The sequence below is a fragment of the Somniosus microcephalus genome, unplaced genomic scaffold (assembly GCF_052327205.1).
Source record: "Somniosus microcephalus isolate GS21.2 unplaced genomic scaffold, FLI_Smic_1.0 scaffold1, whole genome shotgun sequence".
NCBI classification, from domain to species: domain Eukaryota; kingdom Metazoa; phylum Chordata; class Chondrichthyes; order Squaliformes; family Somniosidae; genus Somniosus; species Somniosus microcephalus.
This window is the reverse complement of record NW_028225188.1, coordinates 1,977,398-2,004,676: the sequence shown is the minus strand read 5'-3', so window position 1 is coordinate 2,004,676 and position 27,279 is coordinate 1,977,398. Positions and strand designations below refer to the sequence as shown.

The 27,279-nt window shown below is 48.1% G+C and overlaps 1 protein-coding gene across 1 annotated transcript in view; it reads right to left on the bottom strand.

The window, feature by feature from the left end:
- LOC147084140 (uncharacterized) overlaps nucleotides 1–26,928 on the bottom strand; it is an 87,048-nt gene extending 60,120 nt beyond the window's left edge. Inside the window, exons 1-2 of the mRNA XM_085979832.1 lie at nucleotides 26,879–26,928; nucleotides 23,398–23,658 (exon numbers count right to left, since the gene is read on the bottom strand). Coding sequence (XP_085835958.1) covers nucleotides 23,398–23,658; nucleotides 26,879–26,928 — 311 coding nt within the window. The remainder of the gene's footprint in view (nucleotides 1–23,397; nucleotides 23,659–26,878) is intronic.
- Between the last annotated feature and the right edge of the window lie 351 nt (nucleotides 26,929–27,279).

Below are 27,279 nucleotides of genomic sequence, written 5' to 3'. Positions count from 1 at the left end.
TTTAAAACAGAAATAGACAGTTTCCTAGAAGTAAAGGGAATAAAGGGTTATGGGGAGCGGGCAGGAATTTGGACATGAGTCTAGGTTCGGATCGGTCATGGCCCTGTGGGTAGCGGAGCGGGCCCAGGGGCCATGTAGCCTGATCCTGCTCCTAATCCTGTTAGATTCAGGAGATGGTTCTGTGATAGTAGATTGGCGGTTAGGATCAGATCAGCCATGATCTTATTGAATGGCGGAGCAGGCTCGAGGGGCCGATTGGCCTACTCCTGCTCCTATTTCTTATGTTCTTAAGATCGCGCGTGAATCCACTGTACTTCTATTCTCCAGATTGAGGGCATTATCACCTGATCTGTGTTATGCAGCGCTCTTAATAAAGCCTGGAGAGACAATTTGTGTTCTTGTGAGCTTGATTATCTGGTGTCCGAAACCCTGGGACTCCCGATCATTAGAGTCAACCTCAGTGGGTGGAAAGGGATTCCCTGGTGTATCCCACCCGCTGACACACCAGCGTGTCCACATTGATACTGCGGTGGGTCGATTCCACTGTTTCCGATGCCTTTAATCACACCCAGGACTGAACCATGTTAATTCAGGCAACTGGGGCTTGTTAATGTTAAGAGCCCCCAATAACTGGGCTGGATTTAAAGATTATTCCCTGTTCTCTCAGTACCAGTGAGCAGAGAGAAGCTGATGTTATAGAATCATAGAGCACAGTAGGATGCCTTTCGGCCCATCATGCTGGTGCCAGCTCTCTGAAAGAGCGATGCAATTAGTCCCACTGCCCTGCTATTTCCCCACACCTCTGCAAATTTCTGCTTTTAGTATATATCCAATTCCCTTTTGAAAGTTACTATTGAATCTGCTTCCACCTCCCATTCAGGCAGTGCATTCCAGATCATCACAATTCACTGGCTAAAAAAAGTCTCCTCATTTCCTCTCTCGATTCTTTTGCCAATGATCTGAAATCTGTCCTCTCGTTACTGACCCTCCTGCCAGTGACAATAGCTTCTCCCTGTTTGCTCGATCAAAACCCCTCATAATTTTGAGCACCTCGACCATAGCTCCACTTAACCGTCTCTGTTCCAAGTTATATTGCCGTTATTTTGTGAATTGTTGCTGTGATCGAGGTGCTAGATGTCCGTGCCTGGGGAATGGGACATTCTATCCTCGTGAGCTCCGAGTGTCAGCATCCAGCAATCTCTGGTCAGGGACTGTCTTTTTAAACTGCCTCACCTGAGCTTTTTGACTCCCTGATTTCATTATGAAACATTTCAGAGTTTTTGCAGACTGACCAAGGCTGAACAGATAAATGTGAGGTATTACATTTTGGTCGGAAGAATGGGGAGGTCACTTATCACTGGGAGGGTGCGAGTCTAGGTGGGGTAGAGGAACAAAGGGATCTCGGAGTACAAATACACAAATCACTAAAAGTTGCGACACAGGTTAGCAAGGCCATAAAAAAAGCAAACCAAGCACTAGGGTTTATTTCTAGAGGGATAGAATTGAAAAGTAGTGAAGTTATGCTAAACCTGTATCGAACCTTGGTTAGACCACACTTAGAGTACTGTGTACAGTTCTGGTCGCCATATTATAAAAAGGATATAGAGGCACTGGAGAGGGTGCAGAGAAGATTTACAAGGATGATACCAGAAATGCGAGGGTATACATATCAGCAAAGGATGAACAGGCTGGGTCTCTTTTCTCTTGTAAACAGAAGGCTGAGGGGTGACCTAATAGAGGTCTTTAAAATTATGAAAAATGTTGATAGAGTGGATACAGAGAGAATGTTTCCACTTGTGGGGAAGAGCATAACTAGAGGCCTCAATATAAGATAGTCACCAAGAAATCCAATAGGGAATTCAGAAGAAACTTCTTTACCCAGAGAGTGGGGAGAATGTGGAACTCGCTGCCACAGGGAGTGGTTGAAGCGAATAGTATCGATACATTTAAGGGGAGGCTAGACAAGCATATGAGGGAGAAGGGAATCGAGGGTTATGCTGATAGATTTAGATGAGGAAAGACGGGAGGAGGCTCGAGTGGAGCATAAACACCGGCATGGACTGGTTGGGCCGAATGGCCTGTTTCTGTGCCGTATATCCGATGTAATCCTATGTCAAGTATCCCAGCTGGCTTAGCTCCAGGCACTTTAGCTCAGTGGGCAGCACTCTCACCTCTGAGTCAGAAGGTCGTGGGTTCAAGTCCCAGTCCAGAGACTTGAGCATAAAAATCTAGGTTGACACTCCAGTACTGAGAGAGTGCTGCACTGTCAGAGGTGCCGTCTTTCGGATGAGATGTTAAACCGAGGCCCCGTCTGCTCTTTCAGGTGGATGTAAAAGATCCCATGGCACTACATTGAAGAAGAACAGGGGAGTTCTCCCCGGTGTCCTGGGGCCAATATTTATCCCTCAATCAACATCACTGAAATAGATTATCTGGTCATTGTCACATTGCTGTTTGTGGGAGCTTGCTGTGCACCAATTGGCTGCCGCGTTTCCTACATTACAACAGTGACTATACTTCAGAAGATCTTCATTGGCTGTAAAGCGCTCTGGAACATCCTGATGTTGTGAAAGGCGCTATATAAATGCAAGTCTTTCTTTCTCAGCAAGAGGGCGAGTGTCAGTGGTTGGAGGGAGGGGCTCAGTGTTGTCACTGGGTGGACACAGACAGATTGAAGCGAAAAGACAGAGAATGCTGAAGTTTGGAATGATAACACCCAAAGTCAGGAGTTGGGCCCTTTGCCTAGATAAGGGAGGTGGTTGCTAAGAGACCCACAGACCTAATAACACTGCAAACTGCTCAGGCAGCAGACTTGTTGGCAACATGTGAGGTCACGAGTGAGTTGGTGCCCAGACAACAGAGCCTTGGGCATTCCTGAGAGAGACAAACTGGTTCTGTAACCGGGAGAACAGGTTGAGGGAGTCACTCTACGTGGGACGGCTCGTCTGAGGTGTTAACACAGAGTCAGCTTGGGAATGGGATGATCAATGAATCATAGAAATTTACAGCACAGAAGGAGGCCATTCGGCCCATCTTGTCCGTGCCGGCCGACAAAGAGCTATCCTCCCTAATCCCCCTTTCCAGCACTTGGTCCGCAGCCTTGTAGGTTACGGCACTTCAAGTACATATCTGTTAGGGTGAAAATTATACAGCTTAAAGCAGCAACATAAAGAATTAAAGAATGTATTGTAAGAAGTGAACTTGTAAATAAGAAACAAGACAAACAAACTCAGCTTAAGAGGGGGCGGCTCAGCTCGGGACACAAACTGTAATTCCCCCTTAGGCTTTACAACATTCGCTGCCCTCATTTTGTGTTAAATTCACAAAGCTTCCATCTTTGTCCCATGAGGATTCCCCACAGTATGTCTAAGTGCTGTTGTGGTGGGCAAGGGGCAGGAATTAACTGTTTGTGTCTGTTCCCATTAAAACCATTGTGCTTGACATTAATTGAATTGAGGAATAGTCGACATTTTTAAGTAGTTTTTTGCCAGATTGAGGGTAGGCAAGATAATTGATAGAAGGCCTCCAATCAAATTACATCAGTGCCCTTCAGCCAGTCAGATTAATGTGTTCAAATGAGGCAAAATAAAATGAACAGTTATTGAATGTGGGAAACACTAAATATTTCACATTTATTCAGTGGTGCAGCCTTCTGCAAACTATTTGCTGGAAGCCCTTTGGATGTATTAATGTAATTCTACTATTCTATAATGCAAAGTCGATGAATCAGAATTGTGTGTATTGATGAGTTACAGTAATTGGTAACTGCAAAACTGGCCATTTTGTAATTAACCATTAAAAAGTGCCCAAAGTTCTGGAAGGTTCCATATCATTTTATGTTGCCAAACTAGTATCCTGTGAGGACCGGGGAGTTGTTGCTGGGGGAGCGAGATTGGTTGAAGACACCTGTGTGTAATATTTTGCGAGAATGTATAAAAGAAGTTTCAATACCTTGTTGCTAAGGGAACGTGATTGGGTGAGGACAGGAGAATTGTTGCTGGGGGAGAATGTTGTCAATTTCTGTCCTGGACTCTCAGTGATGGCTTTTGGAAACTCCTTTCACCGGCTGTGAGAAGGGCAGGATTGACAGACGGGGAAACTCAAACCAAACTTCACATCGAGATCTCAGAGAGTCACTCCGTTCATCAGGACCTGAAATTCATCGGCCTTTTGAGTGCGGAAGGAGAAATGTTTGGGAGGTAAGTAGCATGGAGTCCAGTTCTACGGAGTACGGCTTCTACAGAGTACTTAACTCGGGAATTGGGTGAGTGAGCGAATTCGATGAGGTGGGGGTAAGAGGTGCTGCTTGATACGTGAAAATATATAAACAACTAGGGTTTAATTAGGACTGTGGGCTAAGTTACAGTAAAGACCTAAAGCATATAGCTAAATGTAATAAATTAAACAAGATTATTACCTAGATTAAAAACTATTAATAGACAATTGGGAATTTCAAAACTTGAAAACCTAATTAGTTAAATAAAATACAATAGAGATGGCGGGGCAGGTGATGTGTTGCAGCTGTAGCATGTGGGAGCTGGTGGACCCCAGTGTGATCCACAGCAACCGCATAGAGTCATAGAGGCACAGAAGGAGGCCATTCGGCCCATCCAGTCCGTGCCGGCTCTCTGTAGAGCAATCCAGTCAGTCCCACTCCCCCGCTCTATCCCCATAGCCCTGCAAGTTTATTTCCCCCAAGTGCCTATCCAGTCTCCCCGTGAAAACATTGAGTGTCTCCGCTTCCACCACTTCCGTCGGCAGCGAGTTCCAGGTCCTCATCACTCGCTGCGTAAAAAAGATTTTCCTCACATCCCCCCTGTATCTCTTGCCCAAAACCTTAAATCTGTGTCCCCTAGTCCTTGTACCATCAACTAGTGGGAACAGCCTTTCCCCGTCTAGCCTATCCAAACCCGTCATAATCTTGTACACCTCTGTCAAATCACCCCTCAACCTCCTTTGCCCTAATGAAAACAAATCCAGCTTCTCCAACCTGTCCTTGTAGCTAAGATCCCCCATCCCCGGAACCATTCTGGTAAATCTCCTCTGCACCCTCTCAAGGGCCTTCACATCCTTCCTAAAGTGTGGTGACCAGAAGTGTCTGCGGCTTGAGGAACTTCGGCTCAGAGTTAGAGTCATAGAGTTATACAGCACAGAAAGAGGCCCTTCGGCCCATCGTGTCCGCACCGGCCATCAAGCCCTGTCTATTCTAATCCCATTTTCCAGCACTGGGTCCGTAGCCTTGTATGCTATGGCATTTCAAATGCTCATCCAAATGCTTCTTGAATGTTGTGAGGGTTCCTGCCTCTACCACCCTTTCAGGCAGTGAGTTCCAGATTCCAACCACCCTCTGGGTGAAAAAGTTTTTCCTCAAATCCCCTCTAAACCTCCTGCCCCTTACTTTGAAACTATGCCCCTGGTTATTGACCCCTCTACTAAGGGGAAAAGTTCCTTTCTATCTACCCTATCTATGCCCCTCATAACTTTGTACACCTCAATCAGGTCCCCCCTCAGCCTTCTCTGCTCTAAGGAAAACAACCCCAGCCTGTCCAGTCTCTCTTCATAGCTGAAGTGCTCCAGCCCAGGTAACATCCTGGTGAATCTCCTCTGCACCCTCTCCAATGCAATCACATCCTTCCTATAGTGTGACGACCAGAACTGCACACAGTATTCCAGCTGAGGCCTAACTAGCGTTTTGTACAGCTCCATCATAACCTCCCTGCTCTTATATTCTATGCCTCGGCTATTGAAACCAAGTATCCCATATGCCTTTTTAACCCCCTTATCTACCTGTCCTGCTGCCTTCAGGGATCTATGTACATGCACACCAAGGTCCCTCTGATCCTCTGTCCTTCCTAGGGTCCTACCATTCATTGTGTATTCCCTTGCCTTGTTAGTCCTCCCAAAATGCATCACCTCACACTTTTCAGGGTTAAATTCCATTTGCCACTGTTCTGCCCATCTGACCAATCTGTCTATATCGTCCTGTAGCCTGAGGCTTCCCTCCTCGCTATTTACCACTCCACCAATTTTCGTGTCATCTGCGAACTTACTGATCATACCTCCTACATTGATATCTAAATCATTAATGTACACTACAAACAGCAAAGGACCCAGCACCGATCCCTGCGGTACACCACTGGACACAGGCTTCCAGTCACAAAAACAACCTTCGACCATCACCCTCTACCTCCTGCCACGAAGACAATTTTGGATCCAATGTGCCAAATTGCCCTGGCGTGAAACTCCAGTATAATTTGGACAGGTTGTGTGATTGGGCAGAAACATGGCAAATGCAGTATAATGTGGATAAATGTGAGGTTACCCACTTTGGTGGCAAAAACAGGAAGGCAGATTATTATTTGAATGGCAATAGATTGGGAGACGGGGAAGTGCAAAGAGACCTGGGTGTTCTTGTGCACCAGTCGCTGAAGGTAAGCATGCAGGTGCAGCAGGCGGTTAAGAAGGCAAATGGTATGTTGGCCTTCGTAGCGAGAGGGTTCGAGTACAGGAACAAGGATGTCTTGCTACAGTTGTACAGGGCCTTGGTGAGACCGCAGCTTGAGTATTGTGTGCAGTTTTGGTCGCCTTACCTGAGGAAGGACGTTCTTGCCATGGAAGGAGTGCAGCGAAGATTCACCAGGCTGATACCTGGGATGGCAGGAATGACGTATGAGGAGAGATTGTGTCGATTGGGCTTATACTCACTGGAGTTTAGAAGATTGAGAGGGGATCTCATCGAAACCTATAAAATTCTGTCAGGCCTGGACAGACTAGATGCAGGAAGGCTGTTTCTGATGGCCGGGGAGTCCACAACCAGGGGTCATAGTCTAAGGATAAGGGGTAAGCCATTTAGGACTGAAATGAGGAGGAATTTCTTCACCCAGACAGTGGTGAACCTGTGGAATTCTCTGCCACAGAGGGCGGTGGAGGCCAGTTCATTAAATATATTCAAGAAAGAGTTGGATATATTTCTTAAGGCTAAAGGGATCAAGGGATATGGGGAGAAGGCAGGGACAGGGTACTGAATTTGAATGATCAGCCATGATCTCATTGAATGGTGGAGCAGGCTCAAAGGGCCGAATGGCCTACTCCTGCTCCTATCTTCTATGTTTCTATGGATCCCATGGGTTCTTACCTTCTTGACCAATCTCCCATGTGGGACTTTGTCAAAAGCCTTACTAAAGTCCATGTAGACTACATCAACTGCACTACCCTCATCCACACACCTAGTCACCCCCTCTCAAAATTCAATCAAATTGGTTAGACATGATCTCCCCCTGACAAAGCCATGCTGACTATCCTTGATTAATCCTTGCCTCTCTAAGTGGAGACTAATTCTGTCCCTCAGAATTTTTTCCAATAATTTCCCTACCACTGATGTTCGGCTCACTGGCCTGTAATTTCCTGGTTTATCCCTACTACCCTTGTTGAATAATGGTACTACGTTAGCTGTCCTCCGGCACCTCCACTGTGGCCAGAGAGGTTCTGAAAATTTGTGTCAGAGCCTCTGCAATCTCCTCCCTTGCCTCACACAGCAGCCTGGAATACATCTTGTCTGGGCCTGGGGACTTATCCACTTTTAAGCCTGCTAAAACCACTAGTACCTCCTCCCTCTTGATAATAATTTGTTCAAGTGTTTCACAATCCCCTTGCCTGATTTCTATGCCTACATCGTCGTTCTCCATAGTGAACACAGATGCAAAATATTCATTTAAAACCCCACCTATATCTTCTGGCTCTATGCACAGATTGCCACTTTGGTCCCTAATGGGCCCTGTTCTTTCCATGGTTATCCTCTTGCCCTTAATATACTTATAAAACACCTTGGGATTTTCCTTTATTTTGCCCACCAGTGTTATTTCATGCCCCCTCTTTGCTCTCCGAATTTCTTTTTTAAGTATCCCCCCGGCACTTTCTATACTCCTCGAGGGCTTCCACTGTTTTTAGTCCTTTGTATCTGCCAAAGCCTCCCTTTTTTTCCTACTCCATCCTTGTATATCCCTTGACATCCAGGGTTCCCTGGGCTTGTTGGTCCCACCCTTGACCTTTACGGGAACATGTTGCCATTGTACTCTCTCAATTTCCTTTCTGAAAGACTCCCATTGCTCCGATGTGGATTTTCCTACAAGTAGCTGATCCCAGTCCACTTTGGCCAGATCCTGCCGTATCATATTAAAATCAGCCTTCGCCCAATTTAGAACCTTTATTTCTGGTCCATCTCTGTCCTTTTCCATGACTACCTTAAATCTCACCGAATTATGGTCACTGTCACCAAAATGCGCTCCTACTAACACTTCTACCACTTGCCCGGCCACATTCCCTAGAATTAGGTCCAGTACCGCCCCCTCTCTTGTATGACTTTCTACATGCTGGCTCAAAAAGTTCTCCTGGATGCACTTTAAGAATTCCGCACCCTCTGAGCCTTTCACACAGATGAATGCTGGAGGAGGGGTGTGTCTGAACTAAAAAGGGCGGAGATTGTGAATATTTATTTTATATTTAATCATATTTTCTAAAGTATTGTCTTATTTTAAATTAAATTGAAAAGGGTTTATTTTTTGCTTTGTGGTGCCTGCTGTACATGGTCCATGTCTCTGAGGCATACAGGAGGGCGGGTATCACTACTGCTCTGTAGACCATGAGCTTGGTGCTGGGTTTGAGGTCCTGGTCTTCAAACACTCTCTTCCTCAGGCGACCGAAGGCTGCACTGGCACACTGAAGGCGGTGTTGGACTTTGTCGTCGACGTGTGCCCTTGTTGACAGTAGGCTGCCGAGGTATGGAAAGTGGTCCACGTTGTCCAAGGCCTTGTCGTGGATTTTGATAATCGGGGGGCAGCACTGCGCGGCGGGGGCAGGTTGGTAGAGGACCTTTGTCTTACGGGTGCGCTCCACCAAATTGAAGAAGCTCCATTCGGTGCCTGCGGAGCCCTCGGACTCTCAGGTTTGGATTCCCCTTTATTCTCTCCCCTCCTCTGATCTCAATCGGATCTGGGGGAAAACTCACTTTCCCTCACTGATTGTGGCTCTTCACCAACACCGACTTTACAAAGAAAGCCCCGCGCGGCAGCCTGGAGCTCGGGCCCAGTGCGCAGGCGCGGGGGAGGATGATTGACAGGGGCCCAGGGTGTGTGCTGAGCATGCGCGGTGCGGGCCGGGCGCCTGTGGAGCAGGAGAGGGCTGGGCCATGGGGCGCATGTGCGGGGTCAGCCACAACTCAGCGCGGCGGCCGGAGCGCTTTCTGGAGCGCGGGGGCTTGTGGGGATTGCAGCTGCCATTACTGTTGATCCTTTCAACCAACCTGTGCAGCAGCTGGGGCCTGAAAATCAGCTTCACTGCCCCTGGGCTGGGAAAAGGGGGACATGAGTACAGGTACCATACCACAGTGGTTATGTTACTGGACTAGTTCTCCAGAGGCCTGGACTAGTGATCTGGAGAATTGAGTTCAAGTGAGAACTATATCTAACTCCTTCTTGAATATATTTAACAATTCATTAAATATATTCAAGAAGGACTTAGATATATTTCTTAAGGCTAAAGGGATCAAGGGATATGGGGAGAAAGCAGGGACAGGGTACTGAATTTGGATGATCAGCCATGAACTCATTGAATGGTGGAGCAGGCTCGAGGGGCCGAATGGCCTACTCCAGCTCCTATATTCTAAGTTTCCATGTAATCCCAGCACGGCAGCTGCAGAACTTAAATTCAGTTAATTAAATAAATCTGGAATTAAAAGGCTCGTAATGGTGACCATGAAACCGTTGTTAAAAACACATCTGGTTCACTAATCTGACTGGCTTATATGTGACTTCAGACTCACAGCAATGTGGTTGTCTCTTCACTGCCCTCTGAAGTGGCCTAGCAAGCCCCTCAGTTGTACCAAACCACTGCAAAGAAGTGTAACCGCACTGTGGGAGCACCTTCACCACACGGACTGCAGTGGTTCAAGGCGGCGGCTCGCCACCACCTTCTCAAGGGTAACTAGAGATGGGCAATAAATGCTGGTGTTGCCAGCGACGCCCACATCCCGTGAAGGCTAAAGGGATCAATTGAATGGCGGAGCAGGCTCGAGGGGCCGAATGGCCGACTCCTGCTCCTATCTTCTATGTTTCTATGAATGATTATATTTAAAAAATGGAGACAACATTCTCCCTCTTACCCCTTTCTACACTCCTTTCACAGGGTTTTAGAAGTGGAGCCTTTACAGACAGGAGGCTGAGACCTAACATCACGTCAAGATCTGACAGAGTTACAGGATTCCTCAGGACCTGATGCAATCGGTCCTCCAATCTGCTGGCACACCAGTGAACCAGAGTTCACACTGATGAGAGACCTTTTAAATGTTCTGAGTGTGGGAAGAGCTTCGAGATCTACAAGCACCTGAAGCGACACCAGTGGCTACATATTGGGGAGAGCCCGTTCACCGGCCCCGTGTTCCAGAAGGGATTCACTCAGCCATCCGCTCCGATGATACACCAGCAAGATCATACGAGGGAGAGACCTTTAACCCGCTCCGTGTGTGGGCAGGGATTAATTGCACCATCCGTGCTGCTGAGACAGCAGCTTGTCCACACCAATGAGAGACCTTTAACCCACTCCGTGTGTGGGATGGGATTAATTGCACCCTCCATGCTGCTGAGACACCAGCTTGTCCACACCGATGTGAGACCGTTGACCTGCTCTGTGTTTTTGAAGTGATTCTCTCATTCTGCCACCCTCCTGAGACACCAGCTTGTTCACAGTGATGAGAGACCAATTAAATGTTCTGACTGTGGGAAGAGATTTAAAAGGTCCCAGGATCTGAAGAGACACCAGCTGGAGAGAGCAGGAGAGATTCTGTTCACCTGCTTCGTGTGTGGGAAGAGATTTACTCAGTCCTCGAATCTGCTGGCACACCAGCGAGTTCACACTGGGGAGAGACCGGTGAAACACTCCGACTGTGGGAAAAGCTTTAAAATGTCCCAGGAGCTGAAGGGACACCAGCTGGAGAGAGCAGGAAAGAGGCCGTTCACCTGCTCCGTGTGTGGGAAGGGATTCACTCAGTCATCCCACCTACTGACACACCAGCGAGTTCACACTGGGGAGAGACCGTATAAATGTTCTGTCTGTGGGAAGAGCTTTAAAAGCTCCGCGGAACTGAAGAAACACCAGCGAGTTCACACTGATGAGAGACCATTTACATGTCCTGCCTGTGGGAAGAGTTTTAAAAGCTCCACGGGACTGAAGAAACACCAGCGAGTTCACACTGATGAAAGACCATTTACATGTTCTGCCTGTGGGAAGAGCTTTAAAAGCTCCACGGAACTGACGTTACACCAGCGAGTTCACACTGATGAGAGACCATTTACTTGTCCTGTCTGTGGGAAGAGCTTTAAAAGCTCTGGGGATCTGAACAGACACCAGCGAGTTCACACTGATGAGAGACCATTTACATGTTCTGCCTGTGGGAAGAGCTTTAAAAGCTCTGGGGATCTGAATGGACACCAGCAAGTTCACACTGATGCGAGACCATTTAAATGTTCTGCCTGTGGGAAGAGCTTTAAAACCTCTGGGGGTCTGAAGCAACACCAGCAAGATCACTCCGATCAGAGACCATTTACATGTTCTGTCTGTGGGATGAGCTTTACAAGCTCCAGGAATCTGAACGGACACCAGCGAGTTCACACTGGGAAGAGGCCATTCACCTGCTCCGTGTGTGGGAAGGGATTCACTCTGTCATCCAACCTGTTGACACACCAGCGAGTTCACACTGATGAGAGACCGTTCACCTGCTCCGTGTGTGGGAAGGGATTCACTCTGTCAGCCAACCTGTTGAGACACCAGCAAGTTCACACTAATGAGAGACCATTTAACTGTTCTGACTGTGGGAAGAGCTTTAAAAGCTCTGGGAATCTGAAGGGACACCAGCGAATTCACACTAGGGAGAGACCATTCACCTGCTCTGTGTGGGGGAAGGGATTCACTCGGTCCTCGACTCTGCTGAAACACCAGCAAGTTCACACTGATCTGTAGTGCAGGGCCCTGTAGAAAGCTGGGGCGACATGAACATGGAATGGATGAATGTTTTATATATCTTGTACTGCTGTTTAATCTTTAAGACTGTTGTGCTGGTGATTCCCTTCGATTGACTGTTCATGGTGTTACATAGAATGTACAGCACAGAAACAGGCCATTCGGCCCAACTGGTCCATACCAGTGTTTATGCTCCACACCCACCCTACTTCAATTAACCCGATCAACATATCCTCCCATTCCTTTCTCCCTCATGTGGCTTCCCGTTAAATGCATCTGTGCTGTTCACCGCAACTACTCCTTGTGGCAGTGAGCTCCCCATTCTACCACTCTCTGTGTAAACATTTTTCTCCTGAATTCACTACTGGATTTATTAGTGCCTTTTATATTTATGGCCCCATAAATATGATGAGATTCTGTTAAGCTGACCAGTATGTTGTTGTACTTTGTCTTTTTCTGATGAATGAAACATTACTGAGCCCCTGTACCCGTGTTATGGGATGAAGTGCCAGACAAGTAAAGGCACAATGTCTGGGTGTGAATCTAATAATAACATCACGGACCGTATAGGTGTGATAACCAGACGGGCTTGTGGTTATAGTCTGGTCACAGATGGACTAAATTCCCTGAATTAGCAGGAGTTCAGGAGGCGGTCAACAGACGGGTCCAAACAATCCCATTTCCTGAGTGGTAACCAAGCTTGTGTCTAAGAACAGGCCACTTAAGCCGTTGTCAGTTGGAACAGACTCGAGAAAGTCGTGCGCAAATCCACTGTACTTCCATTCTCCAGATTGAGGGAATTATCACCCGATCTGTGTTATGCAGCGCTCTTAATAAAGTCTGGAGAGACAATTTGTGTTCCTGTGAGCTTGATTATCTGGTATCCGAAACCCTGGGACTCCCGATCATTAGAGTCAACCTCCGTGTGTGGAAAGGGATTCCCTGGTGTATCCCACCTGCTGACACACCAGAGTGTCCACAGTGTGACTGCGGTGGGTCGATTCCACTGTTTCCGATGCCTTTAATCACAGGCATGTGTGGCGCAGTTAAAGGGACATCGACCGTCACATCCTCTTCCCTCGGAGTATTGGTGTCAGTTAAAGAGTCTGCGACCTTTTTGTCTTCTCCTTTGTAACTAATGTGTCACCTTACCTCAACGTAACACCTCGATATTTAAAGGGACATTGTCTCTCTGTATTCATAGAATCACAGAATAGCGCAGAAGGAGGCCATTCGGCCCATCGAGTCTGTGCCGGCTCTTTCGAAGAGCAATCCAGTTAGTCCCACTCCTCCGCTCTTTCCCCATATCCCTGCAATTTATTTCAGTTCAAGTATTTATCCCATCCCCTTTTGAAGGCTCCTGTTGAATCTGCTTCCACCGCCCTATCAGGTAGCGCGTTCCCCATCACAACTCGCTGTGGAAAAAAAGTTTCCTCATGTCACCTCTGGTTCTTTTGCCAATCACCTTAAATCTGTGTCCTCTGGTTACCAACTCTTCCTCCACTAGAAAGTTTCTCCTTATTTACTCTATCCAAACTATTCATGATTTTTAACACCTCTATCAAATCTCCCCTTAACCTTCTCTGCTCCAAGGGGAACAACCCCAGCTTCTCCCGTCTCTCCACATAACTGAAGTCCCTCATCCCCGGTACCATTCTAGTAAATCTCCCCTTAACCTTCTCTGCTCCAAGGAGAACAACCCCAGCTTCTCCAGTCTCTCCACATAACTGAAGTCCCTCATCCCCGGTACCATTCTAGTAAATCTCCCCTTAACCTTCTCTGCTCCAAGGAGAACAATCCCAGCTTCTCCAGTCTCTCCACATAACTGAAGTCCCTCATCACTGGTACCATTCTAGTAAATCTCCTCTGCACCCTCTCCAAGGCCTTGACATCCTTCCTAAAGTGCGGTGCCCTGAATTGAACACAATACTCCAGCTGAGGCCTAACCAGTGTTTTATAAAGGCTTAGCATAACTTCCTTGCTTTTGTACTCTATTCCTCTGTTAATAAAGTCAAGGATCCTGTTTGCTTTTTTAACAGCCTTCTCAACTTGTCCTGCCACCTTCAAAGATTTGTGTACATACACCCCGAGGCCTCTCTGTTCCTGCGCACCCTTTAAAATTGGACCATTTAGTTTTATTGCCTCTCATCATTCTTCCTACCAAAATGTATCACTTCACACTTCTGTGTTAAATTTCATCTGCCACATGTCTGCCTATTTCACCAGTCTGTCTATGTCCTCCTGAAGTCTGTTACTATCCTCACTGTTTACGACATTTCCAAGTTTCATGTCCTCTGCAAACTTTGAAATTGAGCCCTGTACACCCAAGTCCCGGTCATTAATATGGATCAAAAAGAGCAGTGGTCCTAATTGTGAGCCCTGGAGATCCCCACTGAATCCCTCCCTCCAGTCTGAAACACAGCCGTTCCCCACTACTCTCTGCCTTCTGTCCCTGAGCCCATTCTCGATCCATGCTGCCACTGTCCCTTTAATCCCATGGACTAAGGCCAACAAGTCTATTATGTGGGACTTTGTCAAACGCCTTTTGAGAGTCCATATACACAACATCAACCGCTCTACCCTCAACCCTCTCCATTACTTCATCAAAGAACTCCATCAAGTTAGTCAGACACGATTTGCCTTTAACAAACTGACTTTCAGTTACTAGCCCAGACTTTTCTAAGGACCAATGAATTTTGTCCTGGATTATTGTCTCTAAAAGTTTCCCCACCACCGACGTTAGGCTGACTGGCCTGTAGTTGCCGGGTTTATCCCTCTCCCCTATTTTAAACAGGGCTGTAACATTTGCAATCCTCCTGTCCTCTGGCACCACCCCCATGTCCAAGGAGGATTGGAAGATTGTGGCCGGAGCCTCCGCAATTTTCACCCCTACTTCCCCCAGTAACCGAGGACAAATCCCATCCGGACCGGTGACTTTTCTACTTTGAGGATTGCCAACCTTTGAAGTCCCTCCTCTTTATCTATTTGTATCCTATCCAGTATCGCTCCGGCCTCCTCCTTTACTGCTACACTGGCAGCATCCTCTTCTCCAGTGAAGACAGATGCAAAGTTCTCATTTAGTCCCTCAGCCCAGCCCTCTGCCTCCACAAGACAATCTCCCTTTAGGTCCCCAATCAGCCCCTCCCTTCCTTTGACTACCCTTTTACTAGTTAAGTCTTTATAAAAGACTTTTGGGTTCCCTTTTATGTTCGCTGCTAATCTGTTCTCAGACTCTCTCTTTGCCCCTCTTATTCCATTGTTTAGATCTCCTCTGTACTTTCTATATTCAGCATGATTCCCCACTGTATTATCAACCTTACATTTGTCATAAACCTCCTTTTTCTCTCTCACTTTAACCTCTATCTTTAGTCATCCAGGGAGCTCTAGCTTTGGATGCCCTTCCTTTCCCCCTCATAGGAATGTGTCTGCTCTGTACCCGAACCAGCTCCTCTTTGAAGGCCTCCCATTGGTCATTTTCTGTTTTGCCTCCCAATTTTTGACTCCAATCCACCTGGGCCAGATCCCTTTTCCTCTCACTGCAGTTAGCCCTCCTCCAGTTAATTATTTTTACGCTTGATTGTTCTTTGTCCTTTACTATAACTATTCTAAACCTGATGATATTATGATCACTGTTCCCCTAAATACACCCCACTGAAACACGCTCCACTCGCCCCACTTCGTTCCCCAGAACTAGATCCAGCTCTGCTTCCTTCCTCCTTGGGCTGGAAACACACTGATCCAGAAAGTTTTCTTGTACACATTTCAGGGATTACTCCCCAATTTGCCCTTTACACTGTTACTATCTATATTCGCATAATTGAAGTCCCCCATTATCACTACTCTTGAAGACCGATAAATCCCCAGGGCCTGATAATCTACATCCCATGGTACTTAAGGAAGTGGCCCTAGAAATAGTAGATGCATTGCTGATCATCTTCCAACATTCGATGGAATCTGGAACAGTACCCATGGATTGGAGGGTAGCTAATGTTACCCCACTATTCAAAAAAGGAGGTAGAGAGAAAACGGGGAATTACAGACCGGTAAGCCTGACATCGGTAGTGGGGAAAATGCTAGTGTCCATTATAAAAGATGTAATAGCAGAGCACTTGGAAAACAGTGACAGGATCAGACAAAGTCAACATGGATTTACAAAAGGTAAATCGTGCTTGACTAATCTACTGGAATTTTTTGAGGATGTAACTGGTAAAATAGATAAGGGAGAACCAGTGGATGTGGTGTATTTGGACTTTCAGAAGGCTTTCGATAAGGTCCCGCATAAGAGATTAGCGTGCAAAGTTAAGGCTCATGGGATTGGGGGTAAGGTACTGACTTGGATAGAGAACTGGTTGGCAGACAGAAAGCAAGGAGTTGGAATAAACGGGTCTTTTTCTGAGTGGCAGGCAGTGACTAGTGGGGTACCGCAGGGATCGGTCCTTGGACCCCAGCTATTCACAATATATATTAATGATCCAGACAAGGGAACTAGATGTAATATCTCCAAATTTGCAGACGACACAAAGCTGGGTGGGCAGGTGTGTGTTGTGAGGAGGATGCCGAGAAACTCCAGTGTGATTTGGATAGGTTATGTGATTGGGCAAAAGCATGGCAGATGCAATATAACGTGGATAAATGCGAGGTTATCCACTTTGGTGGCAAAAACAGGAAGGCAGATTATTATCTGAATGGCAATAGATTGGGAGAAGGGGAAGTGCAACGAGACCTGGGTGTCCTTGTGCACCAGTCGCTGAAGGTAAGCATGCAGGTGCAGCAGGCGGTTAAGAAGGCAAATGGTATGTTGGCCTTCATAGCGAGAGGGTTCGAGTACAGGAACAAGGATGTCTTGCTGCAGTTATACAGGGCTTTGGTGAGACCACATCTTAAGTAGTGTGTGCAGTTTTGGTCACCTTATCTGAGGAAGGATGTTCTTGCCATGGAAGGAATTCAACGAAGATTCACCAGGCTGACACCTGGGATGGCAGGAATGACGTATGAGGAGAAATTGGGACGATTGGGCTTGTACTCGCTGGAGTTTGGAAGAATGAGAGGGGATCTTATTGAAACTTATAAAATTCTGACAGGACTGGACAGACAAGATGCAGGAAGGATGTTCCCGATGGTCGGGGAGTCCAGAAACAGGGGTCACAGTCTAAGGATAAGGGGTAGGCCATTTAGGACAGAAATGAGGAGGAATTTCTTCACCCAGAGAGTGGTGAACCTGTGGAATTCTTTACCACAGAAGGCAGTCGAGGCCAATTCATTAAATATATTCAAGAAGGAGTTGGATATATTTCTTAAGGCTAAAGGGATCAAGGGGTATGGGGAGAAAGCAGGGACCGGGTACTGAAATTGGATGATCAGCCATGATCTCATTGGATGGCGGAGCAGGCTCAAGGGGCCGAATGGCCTACTCCTGCTCCTACCTTCTATGTTTCTATGTTCTTGCATCTTTCTGTAATTTGCCTGCAAATCTGCTCCTCTATCTCCTCCCCACTATTTGGTGGCCTGTAGTAAACACCCAGCAGTGTAATCGCTCCTCTATCTCCTCCCCACTATTTGGTGGCCTGTAGTAAACACCCAGCAGTGTAATCGCTCCTCTATCTCCTCCCCACTATTTGGTGGCCTGTAGTAAACACCCAGCAGTGTAATAGCTCCTCTATTGTTCCTGAATTCAAACCAATCTTTGCTCCCTCGACTACATCACCCCTCTCCAGTGCAGTAATAGTTTAGTTGATCAATACTGCCACCCCTTCTCTTTTTCCTTCCCTATCTTTCCTGAATACCTTGTAGCCAGGAATATTAAGACCCCAATCCTCCCTTTCTTTGAGTCTGGTCTCTGTTATTGCCCCTATATCATAGTCCCCTGTGGCACCTTGTGCCTGCAGCTCACCAACCTTATTTACCAGGCTATGTGCATTTACACACATGCACTCCAAACCCATCTTAGTCTGCCTTGCTATTGCCCCGTCTGATTCCTCCTATTTCTGAACTTTTCTTTACTCTGGTGCTATTTCTCTCTCTTATATATATTATTATATCTATGACAGCTAGTTCTGGTCCCCCCCGACAAGTAGAAACATTTTCTCCATGTCTACCCTATCAAACCCTTTCATAATCTAATGACCTCTATCTGGTCACCCCTCAGCCTTCTCTTTTCCAGAGAAATGAGCCCCCAGCCTGTTCAGCCTTTCCTGATCGGTATATCCTCCCAGTTCTGGTGTCATTCTTGTGAATCTTTTTTGCACGTACTACTGATGTCAGGCTAACTGGCCCAGGGGTCCTTGTTTTCTCTCGTCCTCCTTTCTTGAATGGCGGGGTTACATTTGACACCTTCCAATCCCTGGGGAACGTTCTAGAATCTAGGGAATTCTGGAAGATCATAACCAAGACTCGAGGAGTTATTGGTAAACTCCTAGGGTCTGTAATATGGGATAAAGTTAATTACAAACTCGCAGAACAAGGAGAATCGCTGTCCCTTTAACCAGCACAAATCCCTGTGTGGAGGAGAGGGGGAGATACAGTCTGTCCCAGGAACTGTCGCACAACAGAATGAGCGACCCTGTCCCTTTGATTCATGAATTTAAAAAGTCTGTATTGCAATCTGAGCCCGTGTGTTGTGAGCCAAAGAGCCTTGTGTCCAATGAGGGGAATAAAGGCCCACAGCCTCCCCTGGCCCCGGGCCCTGAACAAGGGACTGGAGAAACTCGCTGCCCTGCGGATCAATCAGCCGGCGCAAGTCCCGCCCCTCAGGCTCCCCGATTGGTTGGAGGACCCGCTGCCGGCTCGCTCCTCCAGCCCCGCCCCACTTGCTCCCTATTGGTCGTAAGTTCCCGTCAATCAGGCCCTGGGCCCGGGTCACGTGTCACTGGAGTGCGCTCCGCCAAACTGAAGAAGCTCCGCTCGGGGCCCGGATCCGCGGACTCTCAGGTTTGGATTCCCCTTTATTCTCTCCCCTACTCTGCTCTCAATCAGATCTGGGGGAAAACTCACTTTCCCTCACTGATTGCGGCTCTTCACCAACACCGACTTTACAAAGAAAGCCCCGTGCAGCAGCCTGGAGCTCGGGCCCAGCGCGCAGGAGGATGATTGACAGGGGCCCAGGGTGTGTGCTGAGCATGCGCGGTGTGGGCCGGGCGCCTGTGGAGCAGGAGAGGGCGGGGCCATGGGGCGCATGCGCGGGGTCAGACACAACTCAGCGCGGCGGCCGGAGCTGATGAGAGACACAAGAACGTAAGACGTAGGAGCAGGAGTAGGTCATTTGGCGCCTCGAGCCTGCTCCGCCATTCAATAAGATCATGGCTGATCTGATCTTGGCCTCAACTCCACTTCCCTGCCCACTCCCCATAAACTTTGATTTGCTTATCGTTCAAAAATCTGTCCATCTCCCCCTTAAACACATTCAATGACCCAACCTCCACAGCTCTCTGTGGAAGAGAATTCCAAAGGTCAGAGGCTGGGTATCCTGTGGCAAGTGTCTCACCTCCTGACTCCCCAAAGCCTTTCCACCATTTACAAGGCACAAGTCAGGAGTGTGATAGAATACTCTCCACTTGCCTGGATGAGTGCAGCTCCAACAACACTCAAGAAGCTTGACACCATCCAGGACAAAGCAGCCCGCTTCATTGGCACCCCATCCACCACCTTAAATATTCACTCGCTGCACCACCAGCGCACTGTGGCTGCAGTGTGTTCCATCTACAAGATGCACTGCAGCAACTCGCCAATACTTCTTCAGCAGCACCTCCCAAACCCACGACCTCTACCACTTAGAAGGACAAGGGCAGCAGATGCATGGGAACACCTCCACCTCCAAGTTCCCCTCCAAGTCACACTTCATCCTGACTTGGAAATATATCGCCGATCCTTCATCATCACTGGGTCAAAATCCTGGAACTTCCTCCCTAACAGCACTGTGGGAGACCTTCACCACACGGACTGCAGCGGTTCAAGAAGGCAGCTCACCACCACCTGCTCAAGGGCAATTAGGGATGGGCAATAAATGCTGGCCTTGCCAGCGATGCCCACATCCCATGAATGTACATAGAAACATAGAAGCATAGAAAATAGGAGCAGGAGTAGGCCATTCGGCCCCTCGAGCCTGCTCCGCCATTCAATGAGATCATGGCTGATCATTCAAACCCAGTACCTTCTCCCTGCCTTCTCCCCATATCCCTTGATCCCTTTAGCCTTAAGAAATATATCCAACTCCTTCTTGAATATGTTTAATGAATTGGCCTCAACTGCCTTCTGTGGTAGAGAGTTCCACAGGTTCACCACTCTCTGGGTGAAGAAATTCCTCCTCATCTCTGTCGTAAATGGCTTACCCCTTATCCTTAGACTGTGACCCCTGGTTCTGGACTCCCCCGCCATCGGGAACATCCTTCCTGCATCTAGTCTGTCCAGTCCTGTTAGAATTTTATAGGTTTCAATGAGGTCCCCTCTCATTTTCTAAACTCCCGCGAGTATAAGCTCAATCGACCCAATCATTCCTCACACATCATTCCTGCCATCCCAGGTATTAGTCTGGTGAATCTTCTTCTCAATTCCCTATTGGATTTCTTGGTGACTATCTTATATTGATGGCCTCTAGTTATGCTCTTCCCCACAAGTGGAAACATTCTCTCTGTATCCACTCTATCAAAATTTTTCATAATTTTGAAGACCTCCAGTGCCTCTATATCCTTTTTATAATATGGCGACCAGAACTGTACGCAGTACTCTAAGTGTGGTCTAACCAAGGTTCGATACAGGTTTAGCATAACTTCACTACTTTTCAATTCTATCCCTCTAGAAATAAACCCTAGTGCTTGGTTTGCTTTTTTTATGGCCTTGCTGACCTGTGTCGCAACTTTTAGTGATTTGTGTATTTGTACTCCTAGATCCCTTTGTTCCTCTACCCCACCTAGACTCGCACCCTCCAAGTGATAAGTGACCTCCCCATTCTTCCTACCAAAATGTAATACCTCACATTTATCTGTTCAGCCTTGGTCACTCTGCAAAAACTCTGAACTGCTTACAAATGAAATCAGGGAGTCAAAAAGCTGAGGTGAGGCAGTTTAAAAAGACAGTCCCTGATCAGAGATTGCTGAATGCTGACACTCGGTGCTCACGAGGATAGAATGTCCCATTCCCCAGGCACGGACATCCAGCACCTCGATCAGAGCAAAAATTCACAAAACACTTGCAATATAACTTGGAGCAGAGACGGTTAAGTGGAGCTCTGATCGAGGTGCTCAAAATTATGAGGGGTTTTGATCGAGCAAACAAGGAGAAGCTGTTGTCACTGGCAGGAGGGTCGGTAACGAGAGGACACAGATTTCAGATCATTGGCAAAAGAATCTAGAGAGGAAATGAGGAGACTTTTTTTACTCAGCGAATTGTGATGATCTGGAATGCACTGCCTGAATGGGAGGTGGAAGCAGCTTCAATAGTAACTGTCAAATTGAATATATACTAAAAGCAGAAATTTGCAGGGCTGTGGGGAAAGAGCAGGGCAGTGGGACTAATTGCATCGCTCTTTCAGAGAGCCAGCACCAGCACGATGGGCCGAAAGGCATCCTACTGTGCTCTATGATTCTATAACATCAGCTTCTCTCTGCTCACTAGTACTGAGAGAACAGGGAATAATCTTTAAATCCAGCCCAGTTATTGGGAGCTCTTAACATTAACAAGCCCCAGTTGCCTGAATTAACATGGTTCAGTCCTGGATGTGATTAAAGGCATCGGAAACAGTGGAATCGACCCACCGCAGTCACACTGTGGACACTCTGGTGTGTCAGTGGGTGGGATACCCCAGGGAATCCCTTTCCACACACTGAGGTTGACTAATGATCGGGAGTCCCAGGGTTTCGGATACCAGATAATCAAGCTCACAAGAACACAAATTATCTCTCCAGACTTTATTAAGAGCGCTGCATAACACAGATCAGGTGATAATTCCCTCAATCTGGAGAATAGAAGTACAGTGGATTCGTGCGCGATCTTCTCGAGTCTGTTCCAACTGACAACGGCTTAAGTGGCCTGTTCTTATACACAAGTTTGGTTACCGCTCAGGAAATGGGATTGTTTGGACCTGTCTGTTGACCGCCTCCTGAACTCCTGCTAATTCGGGGAATTTAGTCCATCTGTGACCAGACTAAAACCACAAGCCCGTCTGGTTATCACACCTATACGGTCCGTGAGGTTATTATTAGATTCACACCCAGACGTTGTGCCTTCACTTGTCTGGCACTTCATCCCATAACACGGGTACAGGGGCTCAGTAATGTTTCATTCATCAGAAAAAGACAAAGTACAACAACATACTGGTCAGCTTAACAGAATCTCATCATATTTAAGGGGCTATAAATGTAAAAGTCACTAATAAATCCAGGAGGGAATTCAGAAGAAATTTTTTTACCCAGAGAATGGGGAACTCGCTACCACAGGGAGTAGTTGAGGTGAACAGCACAGATGGATTTATGGGGAAGCCACACAAGGGAGAAAGGAATGGGAGGAGATGTTGATAGGGTTAATTAAAGTAGGGTGGGTGTGGGACATAAACACCAGCATGGACAAGTTGGGCCGAATGGCCTGTTGCTGTGCTGTACATTCTATGTAACACCATCTAAGGATAAGGGGTAAGCCATTTAGGACTGAAATGAGGAGGAATTTCTTCACCCAGAGAGTGGTGAACCTGTGGAATTCTCTACCACAGAAGGCAGTAGAGGCCAATTCATTAAATATATTCAAGAAGGAGTTAGATATATTTCTTAAGGCTAAAGGTATCAAGGGATATGGGGAGAAAGCAGGGACAGGGATGATCAGCCATGATCTCATTGAATGGCGGAGCAGTCTCGAGGGGCCGAATGGCCTACTCCTGCTCCTATCTTCTATGTTTCTATGAACAGTGAAACAAAGGGAATCATCAGCACAACAATCTTAAAGATTAAACAGCTGTACAAGAATTTATAAAACATTCATCCATTCCATGTTCATGTCACCCCAGCTGTCTCCAGGGCCCTGCGCTACAGAACAGTGTGAACTCGCTGGTGTTTCAGCAGATTCGAGGACCAAGTGAATCCCTTCCCACACACAGAGCAGGTGAACGGTCTCTCCCCAGTGTGAACTCGCTGGTGTCCGTTCAGATTCCTGGAGCTTTTAAAGGTCATCCCACAGACAGAACATGTAAATGGTCTCTGATCAGAGTGAACTCGCTGGTGTTGCTTCAGATCTTCAGAGGTTTTAAAGCTCATCCCACAGACAGAACATTTAAATAGTCTCTCATCAGTGTGATATCGCTGGTGTGTCAGTAGGTGGGATGACTGAGTGAATCTCTTCCCACACATGGAGCAGGTGCATGGCCTCACCCCAGTGTGAACTTGCTGGTGTCTCACAAGGCTTGATAACCGAGTGAATCCCTTCCCACACACGGAGCAGGTGAACGGCCTCTCCCCAGTGTGAACTCGCTGGTGTCTCACCAGGCTTGATGACTGAGTGAATCCCTTCCCACACACGGAGCAGGTGAACGGTCTCTCTCCAGTGTGAACTCGTTGGTGTCCGCTCAGATTCCTGGAGCTTTTAAAGCTCATCCCACAGACAGAACATGTAAATGGCCTCTGATCGGAGTGAACTCGCTGGTGTTGCTTCAGATCCTCAGAGGTTTTAAAGCTCTTCCCACAAGCAGAACAGTTAAATGGTCTCTCATCACTGTGAACTCGCTGGTGTCCGCTCAGATTCCTGGAGCTTTTAAAGCTCATCCCACAGACAGAACATGTAAACGGTCTCTCATCAGTGTGAACTCGCTGGTGTGTCAGTAGGTCGGATGACCAAGTGAATCCCTTCCCACACACGGAGCAGGTGAATGGCCTCTTTCCTGCTCTCTCCAGCTGGTGTCCCTTCAGCTCCTGGGACATTTGAAAGCTTTTCCCACAGTCGGAATGTTTCACTGGCCTTTCCCCAGTGTGAACTCGCTGGTGTGCCAGCAGATTCGAGGACCGATTGAATCTCTTCCCACACACAGAGCAGGTAAACAGAATCTCTCCTGCTCTCTCCAGCTGGTGTCTCTTCAGATCCTGGGACCTTTTAAATCTCTTCCCACAGTCAGAACATTTAATTGGTCTCTCATCAGTGTGAACAAGCTGGTGTCCCAGGAGCACGGGGGGTGCAATTAATCCCTGCCCACACACGGGGCCCGGATTTCCCTCAGTGTGTGGCTACTGGTGTTGCTTCAGGTATTTGTAGATTTTAAAGCTCTTTCAGAACATTTAAAAGTTCTCTCCCCAGTGTGAACTCACGGGGGTGCCAGCAGATTGGAGGAGCGACTGAATCAGGTCCTGAGGAATCGCGTAACTCTCAGATCTTGAGGTGATGTTTGGTTTGAGCTTCCTGTCTGTAAATGCTACACTTCTAAAACCCTGTAAAAGGAGTGCAGAAAGGGTAAGGAGGGAAGCAAGAATTTTTTTTGGCTTATTTTGCCTCAAAGAACAGGGCAGAGCCGGTCCAACTGGTGTCCAGCCGTGCCCACAATAACCAGCGGGCCAGAAACAGCCCAATCCACCTCACTGACTTGGCCCTGAAGTCAAATCAAGTCTCATCAAAGTCTCATCAAATGACATCCTTTGTGACTGTGACAAAGGTAAACTATCGCTCCTCATCCTTCCTGACTTGTCTGCAGCCTTTGACACGGTTGACCACTCCATCCTTCTCCCAACGCCTCTCCACCATCGTCCAGCTGGGTGGGACTGCAGTCGCCTGGTTCCATTCTTATCTATCTAATCGTAGCCACAGAATCACCTGCAATAGCTTCTCTTCCCACTCCCACATCGTTACCTCTGGTGTCCCCCAAGGATCTATCCTTGGGCCCCTCCTATTTCTCATCTAAATGCTGCCCCTTGGTGACATCATCTGAAAACACAGCCTCAGTATCCACATGTACACTGACGACACCCAGCCCTACCTCACCACCACTTCTCTCGACCCCTCCACGATCTCTAATCCGGTTCCGGCTGAGCAGAAATTTTCTCCAATTAAATATTGGGAAGGCTAAAGCGATTGCGCCAGGGACCCGGGTTCAAATCCGGCCTCGGGTGACTGTCTGTGTGGAGTTTGCACATTCTCCCCGTGTTTGCGTGGGTTTTCTCCAGGTGCTTCGGTTTCCTCCCACAGTCCAAAGATGTGCGGGTTAGGTTGATTGGCCATGATAAAAATTGACCCTTCGTGTTAGGGGGGATTAAATACGTGGGGTTACGGGGATAGGGCTTGGGTGGGATGGCTGTCGGTGTAGAGACCGGGTGCTAGGGTTTGGATGATCAGCCATGATCTCGTTGAATGGCGGAGCAGGCTCGAAGGGCCAAATGGCCTACTCCTGCTCCTATCTTCTATGTTTCTATGATTGTTTTCGGTCCCTAGCCACTGACTCCATCCCTCTCCCTAACATCTCTCTGAGGCTGAACCACACTGTTCACAACCTTGGTGTCATATTTGACCCTGAAATTAGCTTCTGAACACATATCCGCAGCATAACAAAGACCGCCTATTTCCACCTCGGTAACATCGCCTGTCTCCGCCCCTGCCTCAGCTCATCCGCTGCTGAAACCCTCACCTGGCCTTTTGTTACCTCTAGACTCGACTATTCCAACGCACTCCTGGCTGGCCTCTCACATTCTACCCCACGTAAACTTGAGGTGATCCAAAACTACCCGTGTCGTAACTCAACGCCAAGTCCCGGTCACCCATCACCCCTGTGCTCGCTGACCTACATTGGCTCCCGGTTAAGCAATGCTTCGATTTCAAAATTCTCATCCTTGTTTTCAAATCCCTCCATGGCCTCGCCCCTCCCTATCTTAGTTATTCCCTTCAGACTCACAACCACCCGCCCCCCGTGATAGAATCATAGAAAAATTACAGCACAGAAGGAGGCCATTTGGTCCATCTTGTCCGTGCCGGCCGATTAAGTGCTATCCACACTAATCCCACTTTCCAGCACTTGGTCCTTAGCCCTGTAGGTTACGGCACTTCAAGTGCACATCCAAGTACTTTCAAAATGTGATGAGAGTTTCTGCCTCTACCACCCTGTCAGGCAGTGAGTTCCAGACCCCCACCACCCACTGGGTGAAAACATTTCTCCTCAACTCCCCTCTAAAGCTCCAACCAATTACTTTAAATCTATGCCCCTGGATGTGGACCCCTCTGCCAATGGAAATAGGTCCTTCCTATCTCGGCCCCTCAGAATTTTATACACCTCAATCAGGTCTCCCCTCAGCCTCCCCGGTTCCAAAGAAAACAACCTCCTCCCCGCCGAGACATCTGCGTTCCTCCAATTCTGCCCTCTTGAGCATCCCTGATTATAATCGCTGCACCATCAGTGGCCGTGTCTTCTGTTGCCTCGACCCTAAGCTCTGGAATTCCCTCTCTGAACCTCTCCACCTCTCTTTCATAGAAAATAGCAGGAGTCAGCCATTCGGCCCCTCGAGCCTGCTCCACCATTCAATGAGATCATGGCTGATCAAAACCCACCTCTGTGACCAAGCTTTTGGCCATCTGCCCGAATTTCTCCTTATGTGGCTCGGGGTCACATTTTTCAATGCCTTACAATCCTCCTGTGCAGCGCCTTGGGACGTTTTCCAACGTTAAAGGCGCTATAGAAATACAAGTTGTTGTTGTTCTCATTGGTGGATGTGAGCTCTGAACAGGTCTCACCCCCTCCCCCTACTCCGCATGCGCCGCTCCAAGGTGAGCGCGGGCTCTGAACAGGCCCCTCCCCCTCCCCCTACTCCGCATGCGCCGCTCCAAGGTGAGCGCGGGCTCAGAACAGGCCCCTCCCCCTCCCCCTACTCCGCATGCACCGCTCCAAGGTGAGCGCGGGCTCTGAACAGGCCCCTCCCCCTACTCCACATGCGTCACCAGGCCCCGCTCCCGCGCCTGCACAGGGCCCCGCATTCTGGGTCGGCCCGGGCAACCGCGAGAGTCCGGATCACCGGCGGAAAGTGAGTTTTATCTGGGTTTATTTATATATAGCGGAGAGAAGCGCGGGCGGGGAGATAAATAAACAGAAAATACAAACCGCACCGTCCCAGCGCCCTCCCGGCACCGAGCGGAGCGGATTGAGCGGCCGCAGCCCCTTGTCTTCTGCAGGGAGCCGGACTGGGGCACGTCATCAATTCCAAGGCAGTGACTGACGGGAGCTCCGACCAATAGGGAGAGAGCGGGCGGAGCTCGGAGGACTGAGGTGGCGGTGGGTCCTCCAACCAATCGGGGTGCCCGAGGGGCGGGACTTCCGCCGCCTGCTTC